This window comes from Camelus bactrianus, chromosome 6 (assembly GCF_048773025.1).
Source record: "Camelus bactrianus isolate YW-2024 breed Bactrian camel chromosome 6, ASM4877302v1, whole genome shotgun sequence".
NCBI lineage: Eukaryota > Metazoa > Chordata > Mammalia > Artiodactyla > Camelidae > Camelus > Camelus bactrianus.
The window spans coordinates 970,480-996,942 of record NC_133544.1 but is presented as its reverse complement, the minus strand read 5'-3'; the positions used below and the strand labels follow the sequence as shown (position 1 = coordinate 996,942).

Here is a 26,463-nt window from a genome sequence, read left to right as displayed (position 1 = left end):
GCCATGAAGGAATAAGAGGAGGTGGGGGGCCATCTGACCCCAGCCCGAAGCCTGGAGTCCCCCGCGGTGGAGAGAGTGCCCACTGCCCGGAGCTGCCCCTGTCTCCCTGCCCCCAGCACAGCCTGGCCAGGCGGCCGCCCGGGGCCTCAGATCTCCACCCAGTCTCACCTCGGCCCCGGCCGCGCCCTCAGGTCGCCATCTGCTGAGCCGCCTTGCCCCCCACCCGACTCTGTGCTGGACCCCCGCGTGCACCCCCCACTCCCTGCGCACCTGAAGCCCGCCTCCCTCTTGATGGCTGCTCTGATTCCAACACCGTCTCTCAACTGCCCAGCGCCAGGGTCATAGATGCAAATGAGGGGGACACGGAGCTCCTGCTGGGCCCACTCAGCACCCCCAGACCCCAGCTGGGAGCAAGTCCAAAGGCCCTGGCCCGACTGCCCTCTCAGGAACCCCAGCCCCCAAGCCCCACCGCGGAGTCTCGTGCCTCCCCCAGAGCCCACTGCCCACCAGGCTCCAGGGTGACTCAGGCACCCCAGGGACAGTGAAGGGGCACCCCCAGCCCCCTGCAGGCTGAGCCCCAGCCTCTCCCATCCGGCTCCCGCATGGCCTTCATCCGGGATACGGAAGAGCCGGGGGCAGCAGGAGAGGAGGCCCCCAGCTGTGCAGAGTGAGGTGGGCTTGTGGGAAGGAGGCTGCAGAGGGGACCAGGGAGCCTTCACAGTGCCTGAACTTCATGTCCACTCCCATCTGGCCACAGTGCAATGCTGCCTCGTCACGCAGGCAAACGGAAAAGCCTCGATTTAGGGTCATGGACAGTTCCCAGGGAGACTCGGGAACCCAGCACCAGCCTTGGGGTGACGGGGTAGCCACAGCAAGAGCACCTTGTGTCATCCTTTGTCTGAAACCCCTAACGGAGCAGCTGCCCCTCTGGGGGCTCACTGCCCACCCAGGAGAGGACAAGGTGCTGGTGGGGGACAGAGGGGCCTAACCCTTGCTGTGGGGGTTGGCCCTCAGGATGGGGAGACGAAGTGGAGCCAGGGGCCCATGGGACAAGTGGTGCTCTGGGGACAGAGGTGGCCCTGGGGGCCACGGGCACACGGTCCCAGCCACTCTTCATGGCCTCCCAGGAGCAGGGGGCAGCGCTGGAAGAAGGGGCCCCACCAGTCAGCAGTGATGCATGCGCTGGGCTGGAGCGCAGGACATGCCAGTCCCCGGAGAGGCACATGGACAGCCCTGTCCCCACCCCTGCCAGGCACTGGGTTACCCAGGCTGGGCCAGAGTCGGGGAAGGAAGGCCAGAAACTGAGTGGGCTCAGGACGCCGGGGGGCAGCCTTGGGGGGATGGCCAGGCTGCACGTGCATGTGCACAGGGGGTGTGGTGGGCATAGATGGCCTAGGGGTGCCACCCGCTCCCGCCTGTGACAGCAGGCCCTTCCCCGAGGAGACAAGGTACCATTAGCCCCCCAGACCCCAGCCGGGACCCGCCCCCTTGAGGTAACAGGGGGCTCGCCTAGAAGGTGGGGGACCCACTGGCATCACCCGCAGCATGAGTCCCGAGGACAGGACTCACGCAGCCCCACCTTCGCCTGCCCCGCCTCTGCCCACTCCACACCTGACGGCCCCTCGCCTGGGGATGGCTCACTGGGCTGCGCCCCAACGAGCCGCACGGGCCGCTCACTCGGCCCTCCCTCTTGTCGCTGGGCTGCACCTGGTTCATTTTCTTCCAGCCTCTTCTTCACTAACTCCTTCTCCGGACGTGACTTGGAGTGGCTGTCTGGATTTTAGTTTGGGGGTGGCACTTTGTCATTTCTAGAAGTTCCACTTGCTTCTTTTTCAAGCCTGCTAGATTATCTTCCGGCTCCCGTCCAGCCCGTTGGGACTGCCCGCCCTGCTGGTTTGAGCATGGCCAGCAAGCACGCCTCGTCCTCTGGGTCCAGGTGTCCGACAGGCACACAAAGCCTGGCAAGTGTCGCTTGCTTCAGGTGCCGGCTTCCCCGTGCGCCAGGGTCTGGACTGTGGTCTGCTCACTGACGTTGGAAAACCACTTACAGAGCACAGAAAGCTCACGGACAAAGGCCATTGGGGTTTGTTTCTCACGGGCACCTAGAGGCCCAAGTCAGGTCAACACGGCTTGAAAGGAAGATTAAAGCTTTGGACTGGTCTGGCTGGCTACCCAGGGGTGGCAGCGTGAGGCTGGGCCAAACAGCACTGAGCGACCATCTGCCCCTCTGGGTGACCTGTGCCCAAATGGACAGACGTCAGAGCCAGCCTTCGATGGCTGCCCCCAACAGCCAAGCTGAGCCCAGTTTGCCCAACCAGCCAGATGCAAGAGACACTCTTGGCCTAGGGTTTCCGTTCTCTCGAGTTGTGACCTGCTGATTCCTTCAAACCTGGACAGCTCCCCACAGCTAAGCAACTTGACTTTTGGAAGCTCTCTGAAGTTGTTTTCACTGGGGTGGGTGGAAAGCCCCTCCCCTCGCCTCATTTCCAGGAAAGCTTCTGTCACAGACACCAACGTGTTCGTGGCCCAAGGGGGGCCCCAGGTCGCAGGACCATCCCACCGCACACATGCAATCCACCCTCCAGCCTCCCTGCGCCTGGCCCAGCTCTAAGTAACAAAGCGACAGCACCCAAAGGACAAGGGAGGCCAAAACGTTTAAGTTATTAAATCCAATATACAGAGTGATTCATTTAATATGTACATATTTACAAAAATGCACTTTCACGAGGAGGGGTGGCCGGGGCTGGCAGGTGGGCAGTGGCCTGGTGCCCACGGCAAACGTTGACAGTTGCGAGGGGAGAGTCTGTGTGAAGGCACTTGTCGCGAGCTTCAATACTGCCACCGTCCCAGGGAGAACAGAGCAGTCGGGAAGGGCACTTCTGAAAGCACAGTTGAGAGATCTCTGGAGCGAGTGTTCCGGGCAGGAGCAAGCGAGGACGGCAGACTGGAGGGGACGGACCAGGGAGCCAGCGAGGGTCTGCCCACGGGCCTCTGGCCACGCCGACCACCATGGGCCCCACCGATGACCTCAAGCCCCACTGCAACCACAGGTGCCACTGACAGCCACAGGCCACGCCAAACATCCTAGGTCCCACCGAGAGCCATGGGTCCACTGACAGCCTCGGCCACACTGTCAGCCACGGGTGGTCCCACCGATGGCCACGGGTCCCACGGGCTCTTTGGCCTGGAGCCACTGAGAACCCCAAGTGAGGAATAAAGGAAGATTCTGTAAACAGCACACCACCTCTGGTAACAAACGCTATACGCTTTGCTGAGGACACAGACACCCTTGCTCTCTCTGGCCACACAGCAGGTGCGACACACAGCAACGTTACAAAAATAGCAACTATCCAAGAGTACTCCGCTGTCTTCCGCCTGACAGTTGTCGAATAATTTATACAAGGGTAAAGAAACATAGAAAATAAACATTTGTTTTTTGTTTTTGGTGAGTTTTTTTACACAAAATAAAGAAACTATGCACACAGCCTCGGCCTCCTGTGGTCCGGCGGGCGGCCGCGCTCCTACTCCTTGCCCGCCCGCTGCGCGGCGCCGGCGCTCCTGACGGCGCGGTTGTCCACTTTGGGGCCCGAAGCCCAGCAGGCCGGCCTCCCGGGCGAGCAACTGGGATCTTTGGTGAATTTGTGCGAGAGGAACTTCTCGGCCTCCAGGGAGTCGTCCTCGCCGCGGCCGGGCTCCTCGTCCTCCTCGTCCTCCCCGCCGCCCGCCGGCCCGGGCAGCGCCTCGCCCACCCTGCGCGGCGGTGGCGTGAAGTTCTTGCACTGGTACAGCACGTCCTTGGGGCCGCCGCCCGCACCGCCCGGCCGCTCGATGGGGTTGCGGATGGGGTTCAGCGGGGCCCACTGGTTGTTGGTGCTCTCCTCCCGTGGCAGCCGGCTCCTCTCCCGCTCTTTCCTGCGCTTGCGGGTCCACCACACGCAGATGACCACACACGCCAGACACAGCACGCTGAACACGCCGCACAGCACGGACACCAGCAGACCTGGGGCAGGGGTGCCATGAGGGGAGGCCCCGGCCCTGGGATGCCCAGCCCTCTGGCTCCTGGTTGTGGGGAGGGTCCCAGGATCGGGGCTGGGGAGGGGTGCTCGGGAGGCTGGGGGCCCTCGACTGGCAGGCGCAGAGGGGTTTCAGGGTTTCATGGGTGGGACGGCCACCTGGCAGGGCTTGTGGACTTCAAGCCGAGGTGTGGCCTAGTCCCACTCCTCTGAGCACCAGGCATCTGAAAGATTCCCACTGGCCCAGGAGGCCAAGGTGCAGCCCCCACCGGCCTGCTGACCTGTGGAGGAGCTGCCCATGACGACCGTCTCCACCTTGACCTCGGTGACAGCCAGCAGCAGCGAGCTGTTCCCCCGCCGGGTGATGGCCGTCACGATGGCGTGAGCCGCACTCTGGATCAGGCTGCTGTCGGGCAGGTCCTGCGCCGGGCTGAAGGACTGCACAGAAGACGGCGCTGAGAAGCCACCCGCCCATGGCCGGGGCCTGTGACCCCACCCCCACCAGCAAGAGCCTGGACAGCAGTCCTGGCCCTGAGCACAGTTCCAGGGTACGCCCAGGCGCCCACCCAGGCCAGCAGCCCCCACTCAGCTACAAAGAGGGACACAGGCAGCTGAGCATGAGCAGGGCAGCGCTGGAGCAGGGCCCAGGGCTCGGGATCCTGGGGGTCCCCAGGGCTTCTCAGGGGAAGGCTCCCTGAAGAAGAGATCTGCGGTGGAGACACAGTTCACAGGGAGGTGGCTGTGGCCTGGCCCACACTTTCCACAGACACCCCCTTCACCCAGGCAGGGACGACTGTCCCTTCCAGGTAGGCTGCTAGGCCGAGCGTTCACATCTGAAGTCCTGAGGGCACTGTAAACCCAGCACTGCTCCCAGCGCTGGGGTTCCCCCCAGACTCTGCCTCCGCCTTGCGGCCCCTTCCGCCCCAACGCCAGCACCCAGCCAGCACCCTGAGAAACTGCCCTGCCCTTTCCCCTCCTCTCTCCCTGCACAGCCCAGAGCCACAGCCTCCCTGATCCCCGCAATCCCTTGTTTACATCTGATATCCACCTGGGGCCCAGAGCAGGGCCCACTCAGCCGAGGGCCCAGGCAGGTGCCCGGGGCCCGGACCATACATCCCAGGGCAGCCTGAGCCCATGGAAACCCTTCCTGCACGGACACCAGGAGCAAGACACAGGCAGCTGGGGGTCCAGGTGTGGATAAGCCTGCAGGGGAAGGAGACTTCGCACCTACTAACCTGCCCACGTCGTCTGCATAGGCATCCAGACCACAACTTGGCCCGTGGATTCAGCTTGCCCCACGGCCTTCCTTACTCCCCCAGCCCTGCCCTCGAGGGGTCCTCTGATTGTACCCCACCACTGTCCACCCTGGGCCCTGGCCGCTCTCCTCCCCACTCTTGGTGCTGCCTCTGCACCCCAACTCCTACTGTCACTAGGGCCCCTCACAGCTCCAGGAACCCCTGCCCAGAGTCCCAGTTGCATGCACCAGACCCACGCACCTTCTCCTCCCACCCTTGCCACGCCAGCACCTTCTCTCCTCCAGGTCTGACACAGCTCCACTGGCCTCCAACAAGGGCATGGGAATTGCCACAACCCTACCCTTCACAACTGTACCAGAGTGGGTTCCTGGTCTGTGGTTGCCCCATGTCCCCATATACCTGGGGACCAGCCTGGCCAGGCTCTCTGCCCCAGCACCTCTTAGGAGCATGTACAGAGTGGGACCCAGGAGAGGATGGTCTGAACAAGGGTGGCCACCCCATCTGCCAGTACTTACCACGGCCACCTCCACTGCACTGGCCCCCGAGGATGGCCGGTCACAAAGCAGCACCAGCAGGCGGTCCCGGGCCACTGCCCTTGTGGCTGGTAGAGCACGGATGCCTGAGCAGATGGCGCCCACGGTGGTGCCCTGGGCAGAGACAGGCTGCACATGAGTGGCCCAGGGGCTGAGGGGCTGCGAGCATTCAGTCCTCAGCTGGCACCTGGGGCATGCAGTGGGACACGCCTTCAAGCCCACCTCCAGGGACAGAGCAGGGAGGCAGGGGCCTGGGGGCGAGTGGCTTCCCACAGCAGTCCCGTGTCCTCCCACCAAGGACGCAGACTGCCAGTCAGGGCTGGGTGGGGCCTGGGGGGCCAGGCCCCCACATACGGGAGCAGCTGCACCTGGGGACTGAGGGCGCAGGGGGGCCTGACCCAGGTCAGAGGCCCTCCCTCCTAGGTTCCAAGTACTCAGGCCACAGGGCCCAGAGGACAGCCCACGGTCACCTTCAACTCAGGGCCCTGGGACGACTGGCCCAGGGCCTGCCACTCCCGGCTGCCCCTGGGCTCAACGTTCCATCTCATCTGATCGCATGAGGCCAGGCTCCCCTAGTGGCCACACAGCCAGCCCCGTCTCCCTGACCCCCTGGGGCCGAGCTGCAGCCGGGCAGCTGGGCAGCCAGGAGGGGTCTTGGGCTATCCGAGTGGCCACTTGAGAAAGGACAGGGGCATCTTGGGGCACTCAGCACCGCTCACCTGGGGCACCTGGTCGCGGTTGAAGCGCAGGGTGAGCCGAGCGCAGTTGTTGTCCAGGTGGCCGGAGCGGGGCTGGCAAGGGGTGCTGGGCAGCAGGGGCTCCTCGGTGCCACACTCCCCCCAGGCTGCGCAGGGTGGCTGCAGGCACTGGCCTGGGGACTTCTCCTGGCAGCGCTGCCCCGGCGGGCACTGGGCGCTCAGGGCGTCGGGCCGGCCAGCCAGCAGGCAAGGCTTCCGCCCACACCACACCTAGGCCGGGCACGCGCACAGAGGGCAGCACCGCACATGAGACACACGGCACCACGTGGGGGAGAGAGACACGGTCAGGGTCAGCGAGTCCCAGGGCTCCCAGGACGAACTCAGCACCAGGAAGGACCCCCCACCCAGAGCAGAGGTGGCCCCAAGGAAGGGTGGGGCCAAGTGGGGTCTAGCTTGGGAGTTTCTGGAGCCTGAGCAAGGTCGAGCCTCAATTTCCCCAAGTGCCCCAATGGAGAGGCCTGGCGTGACCAAGGGCCCTCCTCCCAGGATGCCTGGCAGAGGTGGCGGACTCAGCTCACCCGTCCTCCACCCCAAGTGCCCTCCCAGAGTGAGTGACATGGTTATGGACGAATGGCAGGACACCCTAGGCCAGAGGCACTGGGACACCAGACCCGGGCAGGGGAGTCGGGGGAAGATAAGGCTTGGCTGGGCAGGACCGGTTGGAGAGCCTCTTGGGCAGGAGCCCTCTGCACCTTGCTGCAGTCCCGGCGGCCATCCAGGCAGCGGCAGCTATTGCAGTCCTCCACCCAGGAGCCCCCATGAGGGAAGGGCACACCCTGCGACCAGCAGGGCCTCCCCAACACGACCACTGTGCGGACAAGAGGAGGGGTCAGTGTGGGGGCCAGGCCCCGAAAGCTATGCCTGGCCCCTGGTGCGCCCCCACCTACCCTCCTGGCACCGTGGGCCAGCCCGGCCGGGCGGACAGCTGCAGCGGTAGCCGTTGATCTCGTCCACGCACGTGGCCCCATAGGCACAGGGGGAGGACTGGCACTCGTCAATGTCTGCAGGGAAAGCGGCCGGCTCAGCAGGCAGAGGGAGGCCAGCGCCCACATGTGGGGCCCAGGAGGCGGCTTGCGGTAGCAGGGGAGGCCCACGCCAGTGGGAGGAGCAGCCCCCGGCCAGCTCGGGCCGCGGCTCACCCCACAGGGCCTCTGCGGTTGGCCTGGCACTGTCACTGTCACCAGGCCGAGGCTTCAACGAGCACCCCTCACCCTCCACCCTCTGTGCGCCTCTCCGAACAGGATGGGCAGGGGCTTCTGGGAACAAACGTCCTAGCCCAAACTCAGCTCTGCCCCCTTACAGGGTGGCCCCCAGCTGCAGGAGCACTGCTGGCAAGGGACAGACTGGAAACTGTGGCTTAGAGTGAGGCAGGAAGTGTCCGTGGCCACGCCACCCGTCCTCAAGGTGTGTGGACATCAGCGACCTCCGGCTCTGGGCCCCCAGGCGCACAGCCCCGCCCGCCCGGCGCCACAAGCCCTCACTGATGCGGCAGTCGGGGCCCGCAAAGCCCGGCGCACACTCGCAGCGGAACCAGTTGATGCCGTCCACGCAGACGCCGCCGTTGTAGCTGTGGAGGAGAGGACGGGAGTCAGCGGGCCCCACAGCAGGCAGGCCGCGCCCCCCGGGTCAGCCCGCCTCCGGGACTGCCGCTCACCAAGGCAGCGGATTGCAGTCGTTGGTATCTGCGTCGGAGGAGAGAGAGAAGGTGGGCACGGCGTCCACCCGCCCTGGGCCTCTCTGTGCCAGGTCTGGGTGCCCCAGACGTGCGGGGCGGGCGGACATTGCACCGTCCACGCCAGCCCACCCTGACTAGGCTGAGGGGGCAGGGGCAGCTCTTGGGCAAGGTGGCCCTGGGCAGGGTCACAGAGCACCCATCCCAGAGAAGGCCTGTAGTAGGAGGGTGGGGTGCATGAGCAGGAACCCAGGCTGCAGAGCAAGTGGTTGCAGGAGACCGATGGGGAGGTAGGGGGACAAGGCTGCAGAATTTGGGGGAAGTCAGACGTGTCTTGGGGTTCAGCAGGGCTTTGGTGGATGAGTGCAAGGGCAGAGGCAAGAGGGGCAGGACTGGGGAGCTGGTGGAGAGAAATGGGCCCCCAGCCCACCCCCTACGGCCTCCCATCCTCACAGAGACCCCCCAGGCGCCCACCCCAGAGGCTCACTGTGCGTGCAGGTGCGGCCCTCCCAGCCATCACGGCAGATGCAGGAGAAGGAGTCCCCACTGCCTACGCAGGTGCCCCCGTTCACGCAGGGGTTGGGCAGGCAGCTGCTGTTCTTGGCTGCAAGGGAGGAGAAGGAAGCAGAGGAAGAGGGCCTCTTCACCTGGCCCTGGGAGACCCAGGGTCCCCGCACCACACCCTGACCCAGATGGGGGCGGACAGAGCCAGGAGCGGGGGTCAGGCCCGGCCGCAGGCTCCTCACCGATGTTGCAGGTGCTGCCCTTCCAGCCCGGCGGGCAGGCGCAGCGGAAGGTGTCCCCGCTGTCATAGCAGGTGCCGCCGTTGCTGCAGGTGTAGGCGTCACACTGGAACTCACCTGCAGGCACACGGCCGCTCAGTGGGCTGCCTGGGAGCAGTGGCCGCGGCCTGGCGGCAGCCCCGCAACAGGACCCAGCAGGCACTCACGCGAGTGGCAGGTCTTGCCCTTCCAGCCGTCATCACACGCGCAGTAGAAGTCATTGACCAGGTCGTAGCAGCGGCCGCGGCTGTGGCAGGGATCAGGAAGGCAGTCGTTGGGATCTGGGGGCGAGGACGCCGGTCAGCGGGGGGTCACCGGCGCTCAGGGAGGGTTTCCCAGGGGAAGAGGCACCAGAGCTGGGCCAGGGGAGCCAGAGGGGGGCGGGGAGGGGGAGCCAGGCCCCAGGCACTGGAGGGGTCTCCACTTCCGGTCACCTACTGGCCAGGAGGAGCCATGACTATCTGGGGCCGCTGAGGGGTGAGGGGGGCAGTGGCTCAGCTCAGGGAGGCACAGGCCACATGGGGCCCGGAGGGAGCAAGGCAGCCCACTCACTGGTGTCACAGAGCTCGCCCTCCCAGCCGCTGGGGCAGAAGCAGCGGAAGGCGTCCACCTCGTCGATGCATGTGCCCCCATTGCGGCATGGCTGGCCCAGGCAGTCATCGATGTCTGCAGAAGGCAGGGGTGAGCGGGGGTCCCTAGGCCAGCCCGGCCCCTCTCCACCATCCACGCCCATGCCCACTCACTCTCATGGCAGTAGGTGCCCGTGAAGCCACTGTCACAGACACAGGAGAAGTTGCCCCCGGGCTGGCTGACACAGTGTCCATGGGGGCCACACACGCCGGGGGCAGTGCCGGCCATCCTGGTCCCAGCCTCGAACCCGCAGCCATCCACCACTGCCACAGATAGACAAGGAAGGGTCAGCCCCCTCAGCCAGACTCTGTCTGTCCCACTCACCCCTCCCCCGCCCACCCCTGCAGCCCGCCCACACATCACCCCACCCACTCCCACAGGCCCCCACCCCATGCTCCCACCCCTGCAGGCCACGCCCACAAATTGCCCCACCCACCCCTGCAGGCCCCCCCAGGGCACGGCTCTCTGGGCTCTGAGCAGTTCTTGCCATCCACGTGGTCAGGACATGCACAGTAATAGTCGCCCTCCAGGTTGTAGCAGTGGGCCCCGTTCCGGCAGGGGCTCGGCTCACAGAAGTCAATGTCCACCTACAAGGCAGAGGGGCATCTGTGAGGGCCCAGACCTCCATCATTGGTACTGGACAAGGAGCCAGGCCTTGTGTCCATACGAGGAACCCGGAGGTTCAGGCCCCAGCCAGCCTGGACATTCAGGCCTCTGTAGCCAGAGACTGAAAGACTGCCCACCCGAGACTGTCCAGGCTCATCAGCTGGAAGGAAACACCTGCAGTGGTCAGGCCCCTCCCGCCACCCCTGCCTCCAGGGCAGCCCTCTTCCTCTGCCTCCCCAGGCAGCATCCGGCCTTCACTCCGCCTGCCTCTGCTGGTGGGAAGGCCAGCTCCTGGACCCCCTCCCCAGCCACCAGGGCTGCCCTGAGCCCGGTCTGTGGGTCCTTCCCAGAAGCACCACCGTGTGGCTCCACCGCCCTCCACAGGACCTCTACCCTGGACCCCAGAAAGCCAGCTGGCCAGGAGACACACCCCTCGTACCCCTGCAGGCCCACCGCTGCCCCCTGCAAAGGCCAGGGCAGGTCAGAGGGAGGTGAGGGCGTGAGCTCTGCCCCCCAACTCAGTGCCCCTTTCAGGCTGCCCAAGTGCCTCTCCCCACCCAGGCCACTTACCCTCTAGCCTCTGTGGGGATGAGACAGGCAGGGCATGGGGGCAGCCAGCTGACTCATTCCACAAGGAAGGCCTTGTCATGATAAGCAGTGACCCTGCGGGCCTCCCCCTGCCCCTGCCTGGCCAGGCAGCCGGGACTCTGGGGCCGAGGTCTCGGCCTCGCATTGAGCCCAGGACAGTCTGCAGGACCAGCCTCCACTGTGGCCCCTCCTGGCCACACGGGTGGCCTGGGGATGACAGGCTGCCCCTGTGGCTTTGGGGCGTTGGCTAAGGCCAAGAAGGGCGAGCAGCATGCCCACAGGCCTCACCTCACAGAGCGGCCCAGAGAAGCCCTTGGGGCAGTGGCAGCGGAAACCATCCACCAGGTCCTCACAGAGGCCGCCGTGGCAGGGGCTGCTGGCACACTCATCCAGCTCGAGCTCACAGTGCCGGCCCCCAAAGCCCCGTGGGCACACACACTGGTAGCCATTCACCAGGTCCTAGGGTGGATGCAAGGGGGGTGGTGAGCGCCCTGAAGCCACCCTCAGCCCCAAAACTCCCCCTACACGGGTGCAAGTGCCCAGTGGCCGGCCACACCTCACCTTGCAGGTGCCACCGTGCTGACACTGCCCCCGACAGTCGTCGATGTCTGTGGGACAGAGGGATGGGGTCACAGTGGGGTCCTCGACCTCCCCCAGCCCCGCCCATGGCTGCCCACCCACCCATACTGACTGATGTGGCAGTCGGCGCCCTTCCAGCCTGGCAGGCAATCACAGTAATAGCCACCAATCAGGTTTTTGCAAGAAAAAGCATTAAGACACGGCTTCCCTTCACACTCATTGGCGTCTGTGAATGAGACAAGGGGAGCGGTGGGGCCCGGGCCCACCTGCCCCACCTGCCCCGGCGCCAGCGGCCCCAGCGGCCCCAGTGGCCCCAGCAGCACCGGCAGCACCAGCAGCACCAGCAGCACCAGCGGCACCAGCAGCTGTAGCCGCATGCACAGTCCATGCACACACGTACCCCGGGGGGCCCTTACCCAGCTGGCAGGTGGCCCCCACCCACTGCTCGGGACAGATGCACTCGAAGCCATCCACCTGGTCCACGCAGGTGCCTCCCGCTGCGCACGGGTTGGAGGCGCACTCGTCGATGTCTGCAAGGGACAGGAGGGCGAAGGGAGGGGAGGGGGTTGCACGAGGAGGGGGAGGGGAGTCCCGGGGGCAAGGGGCACATGAGGAAGAGAGACTGCAGGAGGGGCACATGACTGGGTCTTCCTGTCACTCCTCCCCTGACCACTAGGACCACAGCCACGTGTGTGGGCTCGGCCACTCCATGCCCAGTCCTCAGAGCGCTGTCCCACCCCCAACCCTCTGGACTCCCTCAAACACTCACCAAGTGCACAGGTGGGCCCGCTCCAGCCCGACGGGCAGTGGCACTCAAAGCCTGAGGGCACCTCGTGGCACGAGCCCCCATTGGCACACGGGTTGGAGGTGCAGGCATGCTCAGCTGCGTTGGGAACAAGAGGGGGGTGGGCGTGGTGGCCCAGACACCCCTCCTTCCACGAGGGCTCCTCCCCAAGGCCCCAAGGTGGTGGTAACGGGGTGCCTGCAGCACGAAGGCCAGAGAGGTGGCCCTAGCCAGCCCCTGGGAACCCACATCCTGCCAGGCGCTGTGCCCCGACATACCCCGCTCACAGTTCTTGCCCGAGTAGCCGTCGGGGCAGACACAGTGGTACTGGTCAGGCTCCGCGTTGATGCAGGTGCCCCCATTGGTACAAGGGTGGTGGCTACCGCAGTAGTTCAGGTCTGGGGACAGGGGTGGGGTGCTCAGAGGGGCAGGCCACACACCTCACTCCCTGCCTTCCCCCAGCCAGCACCCACCCGCCTGCCGCCCGCCACACCTTTGTTGCAGAGCAGGCCGCCCCAGTTGGTCTGACAGTTGCATTGCCAGGGCTCCACGCAGCTGCCGTGCACACAGCCGGGGTACGGGACACACTCGTCACAGAACCGCCCCTGCCAGCCATAGCTGCACCTAGGGAAAGCCGATGGGCGTAAGAGCCAGCACGTGAGCGCGTACCCCAGGACCTGGGGCCACTCCCGGGGGTGCTCAGGGACATCAGCGCAGTGTCACATGGGCCACCCCCAGGATGGTCCGCCTCAGCCTTTGAACTGGAGCAGGCCCCGCGCCAGGGTGGGGGGGTTATGGCCCTGCTGGCTGGTCCACGTGGTCACGGGCCGCTGGCCTCGCATGGTTGGCCACAGCTGTCCAGTCACTCCTCCTGGAGCTATTTTGGGATTCACCCCCAGCCGGGCCCCAAAGCAGGCGCCAGGGAAGGAAGGCCCTGCCGGGACCCCAGGAACACGCACCATTCCAATGTGCCAGGTGCTGCCAGGGCTGGGCAGGCCTTGGAGAGGACTGCTGGCCTGGCCCTGGCTGGTAACCTTGGGCACTGCGTGCGAGCTCACCTGTAGCTCAAGGGCAGTAACACTTCTCTCCTCAAGGCTCCATCAAGGGCATGTCTCACCAGGGGACACGGAGGCCCCCAGACTGCACCAGGCCAGCCCCATGAGAGGCCAGATTCAGGGCCATTCCTGAGCTGGGAGGAGTCACCCGCTCCCTGGCAAACGGCCTCAAGAGGCCCTCGGCTCCAAGGCCATGACCCCGAGGCCTAGCCCTGCCTGAGCCGTGAGCCAACATGCTCTCTGGAAAGTCCTTCAGGAGGAGGGGCAGAAAGACACCCAGGCCAGCAGTGCAGGCCCAGCCCAGGCGTGGCCACCCCTCTGAGGGCCCTGAGCTCAGCCTGACTCACTGCCCTGAGGGAAGAGAGAGACCAGCATCCTGCACGGATGCCTTGGGGCCAGCAGGCTGCCCCCCAGGCCCTGGACAGGACCTCCAGGGGACCCTTTTAGAAGTCCCTTGAGACAGAGTGATGTCCAGGCCACGTTGCTTCCATACTGACACCGGCCACATCAGTTTATTTTTGTAAGAGAAAAGAGCCACGGCCCTTCCTGGGCCACCCCCAAGTCCCACAGCACCCAGAAGGGACATTGGCTGGCTCAGCCAGTTCAGGACAGGGAAACTGAGGCTCATGAAAAGGGGTTCCACCGACCAGCCCTGGACATGCAGGGAAGGTGGGCATCCTTGTGGGTGGCACATTCCCGCCTGGAACCCTCTGTCCAGGTGATTTCAGAGCCCCAGTCTGGGGGCGGGGCCGTGACATGCCTCAGGCCCGCCTACGTGGGACCCAGTAACCCAAGGGTCCCAGGGCGTGCCCTCAGCCTTGGGTGGGGCTGCCCTCTCCAGGCCCCCACCTCCCCAGCTTTCCTGGACTTCAGCTCCAGAAGTCCAGGGAGGAGGCGGCAGGAAGGCACGGCCATCTCCGCGGCATCCGGTGGGGGGGTGTCCTGCACTGAAACCTGAGCCCTGCGCCGTCACCGGCAGCAGCTGGCCTCACCCACAGCGCCAGCGAGGAGGGCGGGTGGGGCTCACCTATGGCCTCTGTCCCAGGGGGGCCTGCCCCTGTCTTCCTGAAGAGCCCACACCGGCAGCAGAGGACAGCCCTCTCCCACCCACCTCCCACCCCAACTGCTCAGTCACTAGCCACCCAGGGCCATGGTCACAGCACCTAAACTGTGCACCGCACACGGAGCTGGGCAGGGTGTGTGCCCCTGCCGTGCTCACCACCCATGGACTGTCTGCCCAGAGTCCCCAGGCTCACACCCAGCACACAGGCTAGAGGGCAGGGCTGCAGGGGAAGGCACCCTCCTCTCCTACTCGGGTACCGCTCCCAGAGGTGCGTGCCCCCCAAGACACGGACACCCCGTGGTCCTGGCCCCCAGGGGCCCCCTCACCCATGCTGTGCTCCCCACACCGCCTTAAGTCAGGCTCTTCTTGTCTGAGACCTGGCAGCGTGAGTGGCTGGGTGGGTGATGAGCTAGCCCCCCGCCTGCCCCAGGACTGGCGGGTCCACTCCACATGCCACCTCCCCGGAAGGGTCCAGGGCCACCACCCCCCACTGACTCCTGAGCCAGCAGCTCCCAAACCTTGCCCTCAGTGTCTCTGTGCTCAATGTCCTCATCTGAAAAATGTGCCCCGAAGCAAACCCACCCCCCCGGAATGGGTCCTGGAATAAGTGACCCCAAAGCTGGGGCAGAAGAGTCACGGTACCTGCCCGTTTCCTGCCAACATGTAGGATGCCGTGGGGCCCCACGTGTGTCTCGAGCCAGGCCTCTCCCCACAAACCCAGGGCAAACATCACCTCCAACATGACCTGCCTCTCTACCCGGCCCGCTGTGCCTGAGGCCATCCCTGCCTCAGTCCTGGCAGCTCCACTGTTCAGTAGCACGGGCTAGAATGCTTGAGGTCCTCCCTAACCCTCCACTCTTCCTCTCACCGCTACATCAAATCCATTCCCGGGCAACCGCAGAACTGGCCCACCTCTCTCCCTCCAGCCAGATCTCACCAACACGTACCCCTCCCTGTATTCCTGTGTTCCTGCAGTGGCCTCGGCCTGGCTCCTCCCAGACAGCAGCTGCCCTGGTCCTGGGCACCCAGCCTGGCTCAGATCTAAAACCCTCCAGCAGACCACTCACTGGCCTCTCCCTGTCCCCTACCCATGGGCATGAGCCACTGTGCCCCCTGCAACTCCTGTGCAGCAGACACCTGCCCACTTCGGGCAAGGCTGTCCCAGTCGTGTTCTGTGAAATGACCCTGGCCACCCTCCCCTGCCCCTTGCCACACCATCCTCACAGGGCTGTTGCCGATGGGCACAGCCCAAGCTGCAAGGATGCGAGTGTCCCCACACTGATGACAAGCTGCACAGGGGCAGGGCCTGTGTCCCCAGTCGGTGTGTCCCCAACACGCAGCACAGTGCCTGGGGCCTGGCAGAGGGAGCGAGCGTGCTCAGGGTGAAGACGGGGCAGGCGGCGGCACTCACTTGCACTCCCCAGGCACAGAGCATCCCCCGTGGAGCAGGTTACACCCTTGTTTACACACAGCTGCGAACAGAGAGCAGAGGCCCGCGCTGCAGTGCCTGGAGAGGTGTGGGGTGGCGGCCCCCCCGCCCCGCCCCACCCCTCGCCCCGTGTGCCCCCCTGCCCTGCCCTTTGCCCCCTGCGTGGCCCCACCCCTGCCCCATGTATCACCCCCCAGCCCTGCCCCTCACCCCCTGCATGCCACCCTACCTGCCCCCTGTCCCCAGCGTGCCCCCCCGCCCTGCCCCCGCCCCGCGTGGGCCCGCCCCCCGCGCACCTTCTTTGCACTCCTTGCCCATCCAGCCATCCATGCAGGCCTTGTTGCCGAACTGGTCACAGGTGTAGTGGCCAAAGAAGTCATTGCGTGGCCGGCAGAACTTGTTGCAGGTGGCGCTGTAGTAGTTCTCGTCGCAGCGCACACGGATCTGCAGCTCCAGGTGCGCCACGTGGCCACTGAAGTGCAGGCTCTTCCAGCGGTCCTCGGGGTTGATCATGCCCGCGTGCGACACCCGCTCAATCAGCAGCTCCTCTTGGGGAGGTGGCAGAGTCAGCCCACAAAACCGACCGCCGGCAGCCTCCGGGAGGCGGTGCCGGGACAGCAGGGCCACGGGCCCAGCCACCGCAGAAAGCCCAGGGCTGAGAGGCGACTCCTGCTCCCAGCCCCAGATGTAGCCGGGACTGGGGGGGGCTGCTCTGGGGCGCTGCGTCCCTGCCAGTGCCTGCAGATGGTGACCTCGTGCCTCCCAGCTTCCCCACCAGGCACCGCGTCCCCCTCGCAGCACAGGACACGGTTGGGCCGTCCTCCCGTCTCCTGCTCCGGGACGTCCCTCTCTCTGAGCACTGCTCACTACTGCCCTGTCTTAAAACAAGCCTCTCTAGGCCCAGGGAACATGTCGAACCAGTGATCCGACAGCTGGGCCTCCCTTCAAGCCACGCTGCTGCGCGGAGAGGGCACCCCGAGCTGACAGCCAGGGGTACACAGGGTCTGTAGTTTCCCCATGCATTTGTACCAGTTTGGGGTTCTCCACAATGAAAGGCTAAGGAACTCCGCGCACCCGTGCTCCCTCCGGCTACACTAGCAAAGGCCTGGCCCCTCCTCACAGGGCCTACGCCTCACACTGTCCCATCGCCAGTCTCCTCCCAGGAACACTCCTGCCTGGGGAGGGGCGGGCAGCCTGTCCCCGTGCCCGCCCAGCCCGGCCCCTCTGTGTCTCCACAGCACTGACACCTGTGGACCTGGGCTTGGCCAGACTCAGCATCCAACTGCCCGCCTGACATCCACTTCCAAACTGCATCTGGCCCATCCCCACGACGGCCTCTCCACCTCGCAGCTGCCCAGGCCCCCTGCCCAGGGCCAGGCCCCTGCCTGTTCTCTCCTCGTCCTAACACCGGCTAGCCCCGTGCCTCTACCTTCAGGGTGGCCAGAGCCCCTCTCAGCCCAAAGGCTGCTCCTGTCCAAGCACCCCCAACTGCCTCTTGGATTCACACAACAGCATCCTCACTGGTCTCCATCCTGGCCCTGTAATCTGCCCTCATGTGGCAGCCCAAGCAATCCTGCTACCAGAGAAAAGCCAGCATCCTCCCAGTGGCCCCTGAAGCCTCCGTGACCTGATCCAGCCTCACTGACCTAATCACGACCCTCCGCTCCCTGCCACAAAGGCCCCAAGCTGTCCCCTAACCACCCAGGCTCACTCCTGCCCCAGGGCCTTTGCACATCCTGCTCCTGCTGCACATGCAAATACTCGTCCCCATTTGTCCATGGAAAACCCCTCTGCCCAACCAGCACAGGGCCCCGCAGACCCCCTCATGCAGCCCAGGCAGCCCACAGATGAGCCTTGGGGAGAGGGCCACCAAGCCCTGCATCCCAAGACAGATGGGAAGAGAGACAACCACACAGCCAGAGATCTCTGCAGTGACCTGATGAAGTATGCCACTGACACAGTCCCCCAAAAACACGTCCATCAGAACAACACAGACAAAGCTGAGACTGGGGAGGAAGCGCACGCACAGCTCTGCAGATCACAAAGGGTCAGAGTTTCCTGGCAGCCAGAGCAAAAAGGGAGCCAGCACACGAGATCCTCAGGGTCAGGACAGGTTTCCTGTCATAGGGGACCCAGGCCCCTGCAGGCACAGGACCAGAACCTGGCACATGCATCTCGCCCACTGACGGGGTCAGCCTCTCCAAGCCCTGCAGGAGGCCCTGCAGGCAGCGCACCCAGGCCCACCCAGCCGGGGCCAACTCACCATCTGGGGTAGTGTCGTTGTCCCAGTCCCAGGCCTCCACGATGAGGGTGAAGGAGCGCTGTGGACACGGGGAGGAGGCTGGTCAGGGACCCGAGACCTGCCGCCAGACAGCCCTCCTCCTCCTGGGCCCTGGCTGCACCCTCCCTCCCCTACCTCACCCCTCAGCTATGAGAAGCAGCTTCAGGCCACGTCTCTTCAGCAGACCCCCACAGGACCCCTTGGAGGAGGGAGGCTGCCCCTCAAGGTCACGGAGGCTCAAGAGGCCTGGACTCCCAGCTCCCGCAGCCCTGTGGTCCACAGGCCATGGAGAAAGGGGAGAGCGACCCAGACAGAGCAGCGGACAGAGGGCAGGAGCAGCTGGCATGGCCACAGATCGGGACCCGGGGTGGCCTGGGGCCAGAGCGGATCCAGGGGGAGCTGGAGCCTGACCCACTGTGGGAAACAGGAGGTCCTGCCACAAGCCCGCCCAGGAGGGATGAAGCCCTGCCCCGCTGCCACCCCGTGCCCTCTGCCAGGCACACGGGGACTGCAGGGCCAAGGCACACACACCACAAGGCCCCTGACAGGCCCAAGCACTGTGCCGCCGCCCGGGACACAGCAAGTGCCCAGCAAACAGTGCACGGCCCACGTGCCTGCCTCCTGTGACAACAGAAGCAGCAGCAAACGGGGCCCTCGTTGCCCAGGTGGGGAAACTGAGGCCCAGGGGCCGCCTGATGCAGCTTCAGCCCGTGGTCACTCCCCTCCCTTCCCCCAAGACCATCCGTCCCTCATGCCCCAGGGGATGTGACGACAGGGTGACATCACTGAGCAATCCCAAGACACATCCCTCTGCAAGGGTGCCCTGACACAGGCACAAGCTCGCCCCGCCCCTCGCCACCCCCTACCTGGGGCCCTCCGTGCCCTCCCAACCTGCCGCTCGGCCCCTCTTCGGACCAGCCATGGACGTGCTGATCACCTCCCACCCAGCCCAAGCTCCACCCCAGGCTGGGGGCCCACAGGAGAGGGCCACCTCTGGGGCCGCCAGCTGGTGGCTTCCTGCCTGAGGGGTCTGGGAAACCCATGCTTCCTCGCCGAGGGCCCACACCTAGGCCATCCCTGCCATCCCACAGCCTCCTGCTGCAGCCCACACCCCAGCCTGCCGGCCCTCCCCCCTGCCTGCACACCCCCGCACCCCTACCCTGGCCCAGCACAGGCTCTGCCTTCCCCCACAGCCCCACTCACAGAGGGCTGCACTCCCCATCCCGGGCCCCCGCCCCACCCGTGGGCTGTCGGCCACATCTCATCATGCCCACAGCCTCTGGGCACCGGAGCAGGGCCTTCCCTTGGGGACCCTCTCCCTGTCCTCCCCATGCCTCCAACCGTCCCTCCAACAACCTGGCATCAGGGCCCAGGACACCATGCCCACCCTCAGCTTCATTCAACCTCCCCTATGGCGCTGCCCCTGCCCCCAGCACCCCTAGCACCTGCCCCCTGGAACCCCCCGGGCAACTCCTAGAACCTCTGCCAGCTGCCACCCTAGGACACACATCTGCTCAACAGCATGGCAGGAATCAGGAACCGATTCCTGCTCCCGCAGCGCTGTCCCCAGGCTCTCAAACCTACCTCTTGTGTCTCCCAGAAACCCCCTGCCCCACACCTGCCACCACCCTCTGCCAGGCCAGCAGGTCCAGCGCACAGGCCGCCCATCTCCTCCAAGAGCTCCCTGTAGTCACTGGGGTCTCCGTACCCCTGTCCACAAGGGTCCCAGAGACCCTCAGGGCCCTGTCCACATGCCCCTCACTGCCCAGAGCCCTCTTGGGGCTGCCCATGACTCCTGCCCTCCTCACAGCCACCCCGCATGCCCACCTGGACCCTGGGCCTTTGCACACACAGTTCCCTCTCTCTGCCTGGAATGCCACCCTCAGGCCAGCTTTCCCCGGCCAGTCTCACTCCCGGTGCCAGACCACTGGAGTGCCCAGCCCCCACCCCGTGCAGCACTCACTCACTCATTCATTCGTTCATCTGTCCGTCCATCCATCGAGCGTGCACCAGTCACAGCTCTGCCCCCAGGGACCAAAACCACTGCCTGGCAGATGGATGAGTCAATTGGGCTCCAGGGGATGGGAATGGAGCCGCTGTTCTCAAAGGGAGTCAGGGCAGGCCTCAGAGAGGGTGCCCTTGGGGTTGAGGCTGCATAGAGCAAGGGAGGAAGTATCCCAAACACAAGGGGCTATATGGCAGGGCCCCAGGGCGGGAAGAGCAGGGATGGGGGAACAGAGGTCTCAGAGCTAAGCTGTGTGCGCCGCAGGCTCCCCACCAACTCGGCTGCTAACACTGAGCAGCATGCCAGGTGGGTCCGAGTGAGGCCGGAAACCAACATGGCCACCGGGCAGAACGAGCCACAAGGGAAGACTTGGGAGGGAGCAGGGAGATGACTATGGGCTGCACCCGAGAGGCCAGGGCCAGGGTGGTCAAGCCCACCAATGAGGCAGGCCCCGGGCCGCTCGCTCCATGAGGCTGCTCACCCCACAGGGCTGTCGGGGCCCACTGCCCGGCACCTGGACTTCGGGGAGCCAGGAGCTCCTCCGGGCTCCCAGGAAACCCCATGCCAGCGGCTCAGGTAGGATTACCACCACCTTCGCCCAAGCCCAGGCTCCAATTACCTGCTCCCGCAGGAACAGGTACCCGCCCACCCACCCGCAAGGGCCCCACCGCCCGCCAGCTGGGTTACCTACACCTGGACAGCAGGAAGTCACCCAGAGAGAACCCAAGCCGGTGGGCGGGGCAGCACCAGTGTGGCATCCCCTGCCCCCACCCCTGCCCCATCTCCTCCACCCCGCTGGCCTCCAGGGCTCAGTTTCCCTCTGCAAACGGCAACCTTGCATCCTTTCATTCCAGCGCCGTTGCCTCACGGGCCACGTGCTGGGACCCGGTCTGTCAACCCTAAATCCCTACAAAACAGGAGCGGCAGTAGGCCTGGACTGCAGGCTTCGGGGGGCGTCCCGCCACTCCAGATGCCTGGGGAGGGGCAACGGCGGCCGGCGGTGGGTCCCTAGCAAGACGCAGAGAACCTCCCCGGCCAGACCCAGCTGGGCTGCCAGCCTGCTCAGCGCTGGGAGACCCACCCAGCGGCCTTCGTCCCCGAAGGCCCAGCCACACTGCTTCTCCCAAAGCCCACCCTGACCCACCTGCACCAGAATCCCAGCCCGACCATGGTCTCCTCCCTGGCCTGTGCCCAAGGCCAGATCCAAATCCTTCATCTGACCCCTAGAAAGCAGTAACAGGACAGCAACTCAAAGACATGGAAATGACACAAGGCAGACATGGGACCAGATGTGCCACACCCCATAGCACCCCATGGCCCAGCATAGACCCTGGGCCCACTCCCCAGACCCACGGGCTCCAACCTGGCTTCTCCCCCGCAGCATCCCCACCTGGCCCCCTCACAGAGCAGAGCCAGGAGCACCAAGCACAGATACATTTCCTGAAACCCGAGCTCTGGAGAGGCCCAGGCCTCTGCCTCCATTGTCTCCCAAGGGGGGAGGGGGAGGGGCTGCCTCCCCTCAAGGCGCTGGGCCCCAGGGCCACAGCAGGAGGAGTGGGCCACACGTCTCCCTACAAGGCAACCCAGACACCCACACTCTGCTCCAGAGACCAGCCAGGGCCTTGCCTGGGCACGCCCAACCCACTCCCCTGTGGGCAGCAGCCCAGGGTCTCCCAGCACCTCATCACGTGCACCCTGTGGGACTGTGGTCTCAAAGCCCACGATCAGGTCGACCCTGGGGCCTGGGGACCTCAGCTCACCTGCGGTCTCAAAGATGAGGACCCTAGTTCACCCTGGGCCTGAGGCTTGGACCCTGGCTCACCTGGGGTCCGGGGGTAGGGACCCCAAGCCTGAGGATTAGAGATATTTGTCTTCAAGAAGCCCCTCATCGGCCCAGCCTGATGCCCTCAAGAGAGTCCCTAAAAGCCACAATCCCTGAAGAAGCCCCTGCCACAAACTCTCCAGCATCCTCTTCCCTGCTCTGCTGCAGCCCTGCTCCCCACCCCACCCGCCAAGGCCCAGGGACAAAGTCCCAGCCCGTTTCCAAGCCCCCCCCCCCAGGCCAGTGCAGCCTTCCAAGGGCCCCGACTTTGCCCAGGCACTGCAAGCCCCGCCCTGCTGCCCAGTACCGAAGCCCAGATACAAGACCTCTGATGTACGGGGTGGGTGATTGGCTGCAGATAGGGTGCAGACTGCCCAGCCCTGCCTGAGCAGGACCCCAGGCCCCAGCTGGGAAGGGACGGGAAGGAAAGGGGCAGTGGGCCCCAGTGCACACAGAGGCGGCCCCAGTGGGTGGGGCGGGGCCAGGTACCATGTCTGCCCTGACCCCAGTCCCCGGCTCCTTGGGGGGACAGGGAGCACAGGCAGAAGGGTGCTTCCCACCACCAAGGGCAGCTTAGATGCCCCCAGGTGCAGACCCTGGACTGCCCCACCTTAGGCTGGGGCTCAGGCAGCTGCCAAGGCCTTGGCAGTTGGCTGTGGTGGGGCTGGGCCCCGTGTTCACATCCCACCAGACGCCCTCCTTGGGTATGTGTGCCCCTGACCAGACCCCCCCCCCCAACACCAGTGAGCAAGCACAGCCCCCTAAGGACCCCGGCCTTCTGCTGGGTAGCCAGTAGGGGGGGAGGGGGGAGACTGGGCCAACCGGAGGCCAGGCTAGGGGCTTTCACAGCTCTGAGCCCTGCAGCCCTGTCCCGTCCCCCTTCACAAGATCACACAGTCACACCAGTTCACAGGTGGGAAAGCCTGGCCCCAGGATCTGCCGTGGCCCCAGGTCTCAGTTGACTACACTGTCAGAAAGGAGATTAGCCCTGGGCCCACCATGGTGGCCCTTGCCACGACTCCAGTTTTGTCCTCCACAAGTGATCACACCCCATCTGTGCCACCACACACAGCCACCCCCTCCAATTCACAGTGCACAGGCCGGGGCGGGGCCCTGGACCTGCGGGCCGAGTCCTGGGGTCCTTGGTACCAGAACATGGACCAGGTAGGCAGGTGTCTTCAGCTGGGCAGCATGCCCTTTCACTTGGGGCAGGGCCCCTGCTAACACAGTGCACTCCACCAGGTCCCCCTAAAAGCCCTACTGGCCACCCGCCACACCCAGGGAGAGCACATGCACACACACCTACACACACCTACACACACACACACACACACACACGCTCAGCTACAGGCCAGGTTCCGGGCCGACAGGGTATCACCTCCTGGGGAGCCAACAGGACGCGTGGGGGCATCTGCGAGGCAGGACCAGGAGAGAAAGGACCACCTCCGTATCCAGCCTGCCTTCACCTCCCCACATCCAAGGCCCCAGACCCACCTGCAGAAAGCTGTGCCTGACACCCACCTGGAACCACAGGCGACAGACGGCAGAAAACTGACCCATGCGACCAGGTCAGGGTGCAGAAGACCCCCCAACCAGGCCTGGGGTACTAGCAGAGGCAGGGGGAGGGGAATGGGAGGGTTCGGGACTGGCTGAGCATCACTGGAGGGTGTGGAGCCCAGACCAGCTCCCAGTCCTCTGGTCTGCAAGAGCCTGGGCCAGGTAAAGGAGGGGGCTCCCCACACCTTTGCACCCCAGCCACCTTCAAGGCCCTCTTCACACCCCCGACTCCAGAGAGCCTGAGAGTCTGAGCCCGTCCTGGACTGGAGCACACCCACTCCCACCTGCAGCCCCTGAGGCAGGCCCAGAACCCTCCTCTGTTCCCTGGAGCCAAGCAGTCCCTGCTCTCCCCGGTCAGAGCCAAGTGCCCCCCCCGGGCATGCTGGGCTCCAAACTCACCCCGGCTCATGGGACAGAGCTGGACATGCAGCAAGCAGAGGCAGTGTGGCCACCAGGCTGCTGCCGACCAAGCGGAAATACCAGGGTGCTGGCATCACCGCACCGACTACACAGCCGGCAGCCAGGCCGCACTGCTGTCAGGGAGGCGGAGACAGGAGAGACCCCCGAACCACATGGCTACCTCATGGCCCTGCTCCTCCACCTGGGGGGGGCCACCTGCCCACTCCGGGGGAGAACCAGCTGGGAGCAGGAGGAAGGGAGGTGAGCTGGCTCAAGACCTGGTACCCAGACTACAGGGCTCCCACCAGGGGAGGCAGGGCCTGTCCTGTCCCGTTCCACCCCCGGCCGGCTAGCAGGGCCGAGAGCCATGAGGGACACGCGTTGGCCCGCCACATTCCTCCTAGCCTCCCTGCCCCCACGCCCACTGCTGCCAACTCGAGCAGAAAACACATCCTCAGGTAGCGATTTCGAACTGTGCTGGCTCCGGCCCAAGTGCAGATGACAGGCTGCCGGCCCTGCTCAGACCTGCCTGCTGCGCCGCTGCGGGGGCGAGGGGGCTGGGCTCATCCTAACGCCCGGGGCCTCCCAGGCCTGCCCCTGCCTTTTCCATCTCGGAGGCACATTCCCCACCTGCGGCCCCAGGGTCAAGGCAGACCCCAGCGCTCAGTCGGGCACGCGGGGGCAGGTCTGTGACCAGAGGGGACTGTGGCCCAAAATCAGAAAGAGGGGAATGGGAGAGGGGGCCAGGCCCCCTGGCCCCAGCATAGGAGAGGGTGTCAGCACAGGGCTGAGCCGGGGGTGGGGCTGGCTCCAAAAACAGTAGGCCCTACCAGCCCAACGGCAGCCAGCCTGGCCCCAACTTCCAGTCTCTTTCAGGACCACGGTACCAGTGGTCTCCTACTGTCTGGTCTTGCCAGAGATCCTTGGTCGGAAGGACGGCCCCTCAGGCACAGTCTGGCACGCTGCTCCTGCCACTGCCCACGCCAGCTGTCAGGACCTGTTCCAGCCCACTGAGGTCCCACTTTACAAGGTTCTCTCCCCAACCCAGTCCCATGTGTGTAAGAGACCTACCACTTCAGGCCACATCAGGAGGCAGGAGGCTTTGGTCCGCTCACCCTAGCCCTTGCCTACCATGGCCCAGGGAAGCCCGCAGGGAAGCACCACATCCCTACCAGTATTCCCAGGCCCACAGCTCCAGCCTGATGGCCACCTCCGAGGCCCCTCCCAAAAAAGAACAAAGCCAAAAACCCAAGAATGGAAGGTGCGACAGAGGATCACAGCCCCGGGGCCCACTGAGCCTTCCTCCGGGGTCTGGGCCACACACACACACACACACACACACACTAGGTCCTCCAGGACCCAGGTCCCCAGGCGCCTGCCACCCCCACCCTCGGGCATCCAGGAAACGGCAGGGCGGGCGCAGGCTGGCCGCGGGCCCAGGCGGCTCCGCCAGGGCCTGCCCCAGACCAGCCCCAGCACGCGCAGCGCACATGCCTCCGCGGCCTGCCCGGGCCCGAGGCGCCTCGCCGCGCCTCCCCACCCAGACAGACACGCGCGGCGCGACGCAGGCACACGCTGCGGGCCGCCGCGCACGCAGGCCGAGGCCACCCCCACTAAGTCCCTGCCGCGACCCCCGCGCGCCCACGTGGCCGGGCGCGGACCCGGCCCCACAGAGCAGGCGCCCGGGATCCACCCGCCGCGGGGCGCCCCCTGCCGGCCCAGCCCCGCCCCGTCCGGGTGCGTGCGGCTCGCACGCGGGGCCCGGGCCGCAGGTGCGGGGAGGCCGAGGGGCCGAGGGGCGATGGGCAGGGCGGGGCCGGCCGCCGAGGGAGGGGGGGACTGCGGGGCGGGGATGGGGACGCACGTACCGGCCAGGCGAACTGGAAGGGGATGATGACGAGGCCCGGGTTCTGGTCGCCGCCTGCCCGGGCCCGCGCCCGCGCCCGGTCCCCCGCGGCGCCAGCCGGCGGCAGGTAGAAGGAGTTGCCGCCCAGCACGGGCGTGGCGCCGTGGCCGTAGCTGCAGGGCCCCGTGGGCGTCACCTTGGCCTGGTACTCTTTGAGGCACACGCGCACGTACGTGTCGCACTCGTCGTGGCCGCAGCCCCCCGCGCGCGTCGTCCGGCCGTCGCTGTCACAGCAGGCGCCGCTCAGCAGCTCCCCGTTCACGTTCCGCAGCGCGCTCAGCTGCAGCTCGAAATAGCCCATGGGCCGTGCCGCCTAAAAATAAGGCAGAGAGAAAACGCAGGGAGGCGCGGGCCGGGGTCGCGAGCCGGGGCGCCCCGCCCCCACACCGCCGCGGTGCGCGCAGCCTCGAGGGCTTCCGAACGGCTGCGCCCGCAGGCGGTGCCGTCGGCCCCGAGGGGCGGCCCGGTGCGCCCCGTCCGCGCCCCCCGCTCACCTGCACGCAGAGCGCTAGCAGCAGCAGCAGCCGCCGGGGCAGGCGCCCCCGGCCCCGCGCCGGCATCGCCGCCTCGACCCCGCCCGCCGACCCGCCGCCGCCGCCGCCCCTGCGCGCCTGGCCCCGGCCTCCCAGCGCCCGCCTGCCCGCCCTCCGAGCGCCGGCGGCAGCGACAGCGGCAGAGGCGGCGGCGGCGGCGGCGGGCGGGGTCGAGGCGGCGCCGCGCGGGCCCTGGCGGCGGGCGCGCGGGG

At 66.1% G+C, this 26,463-nt stretch overlaps 1 protein-coding gene across 3 annotated transcripts; it reads right to left on the bottom strand.

Annotated features, from left to right (window-relative positions):
* Positions 1 to 2,637: 2,637 nt before the first annotated feature.
* Positions 2,638 to 26,369, bottom strand: JAG2 (jagged canonical Notch ligand 2). 3 transcript variants are annotated; one of them, XM_074364852.1, is made up of 26 exons: positions 26,213 to 26,369; positions 25,681 to 26,031; positions 18,012 to 18,069; positions 16,045 to 16,296; positions 15,731 to 15,791; positions 12,695 to 12,825; positions 12,480 to 12,599; positions 12,187 to 12,300; positions 11,834 to 11,947; positions 11,530 to 11,643; positions 11,400 to 11,446; positions 11,127 to 11,297; positions 10,081 to 10,231; positions 9,758 to 9,907; positions 9,567 to 9,680; positions 9,182 to 9,295; positions 8,979 to 9,092; positions 8,720 to 8,836; positions 8,215 to 8,242; positions 8,042 to 8,127; positions 7,448 to 7,561; positions 7,253 to 7,368; positions 6,522 to 6,770; positions 5,785 to 5,916; positions 4,295 to 4,451; positions 2,638 to 4,000 (listed from the first exon to the last, which is right to left on the bottom strand). In XM_074364852.1, exons 1-26 carry the CDS (start codon positions 26,276 to 26,278, stop codon positions 3,522 to 3,524), a joined length of 3,720 nt encoding a protein of 1,239 aa, XP_074220953.1. In that variant the 5' UTR covers positions 26,279 to 26,369; the 3' UTR covers positions 2,638 to 3,521. The 3 variants fall into 3 exon arrangements, with proteins under 3 accessions (XP_074220953.1, XP_074220954.1, XP_045361641.2); XM_074364853.1 differs by lacking the exon at positions 11,530 to 11,643; XM_045505685.2 differs by lacking the exons at positions 25,681 to 26,031; positions 26,213 to 26,369 and adding an exon at positions 21,179 to 21,257.
* Between the last annotated feature and the right edge of the window lie 94 nt (positions 26,370 to 26,463).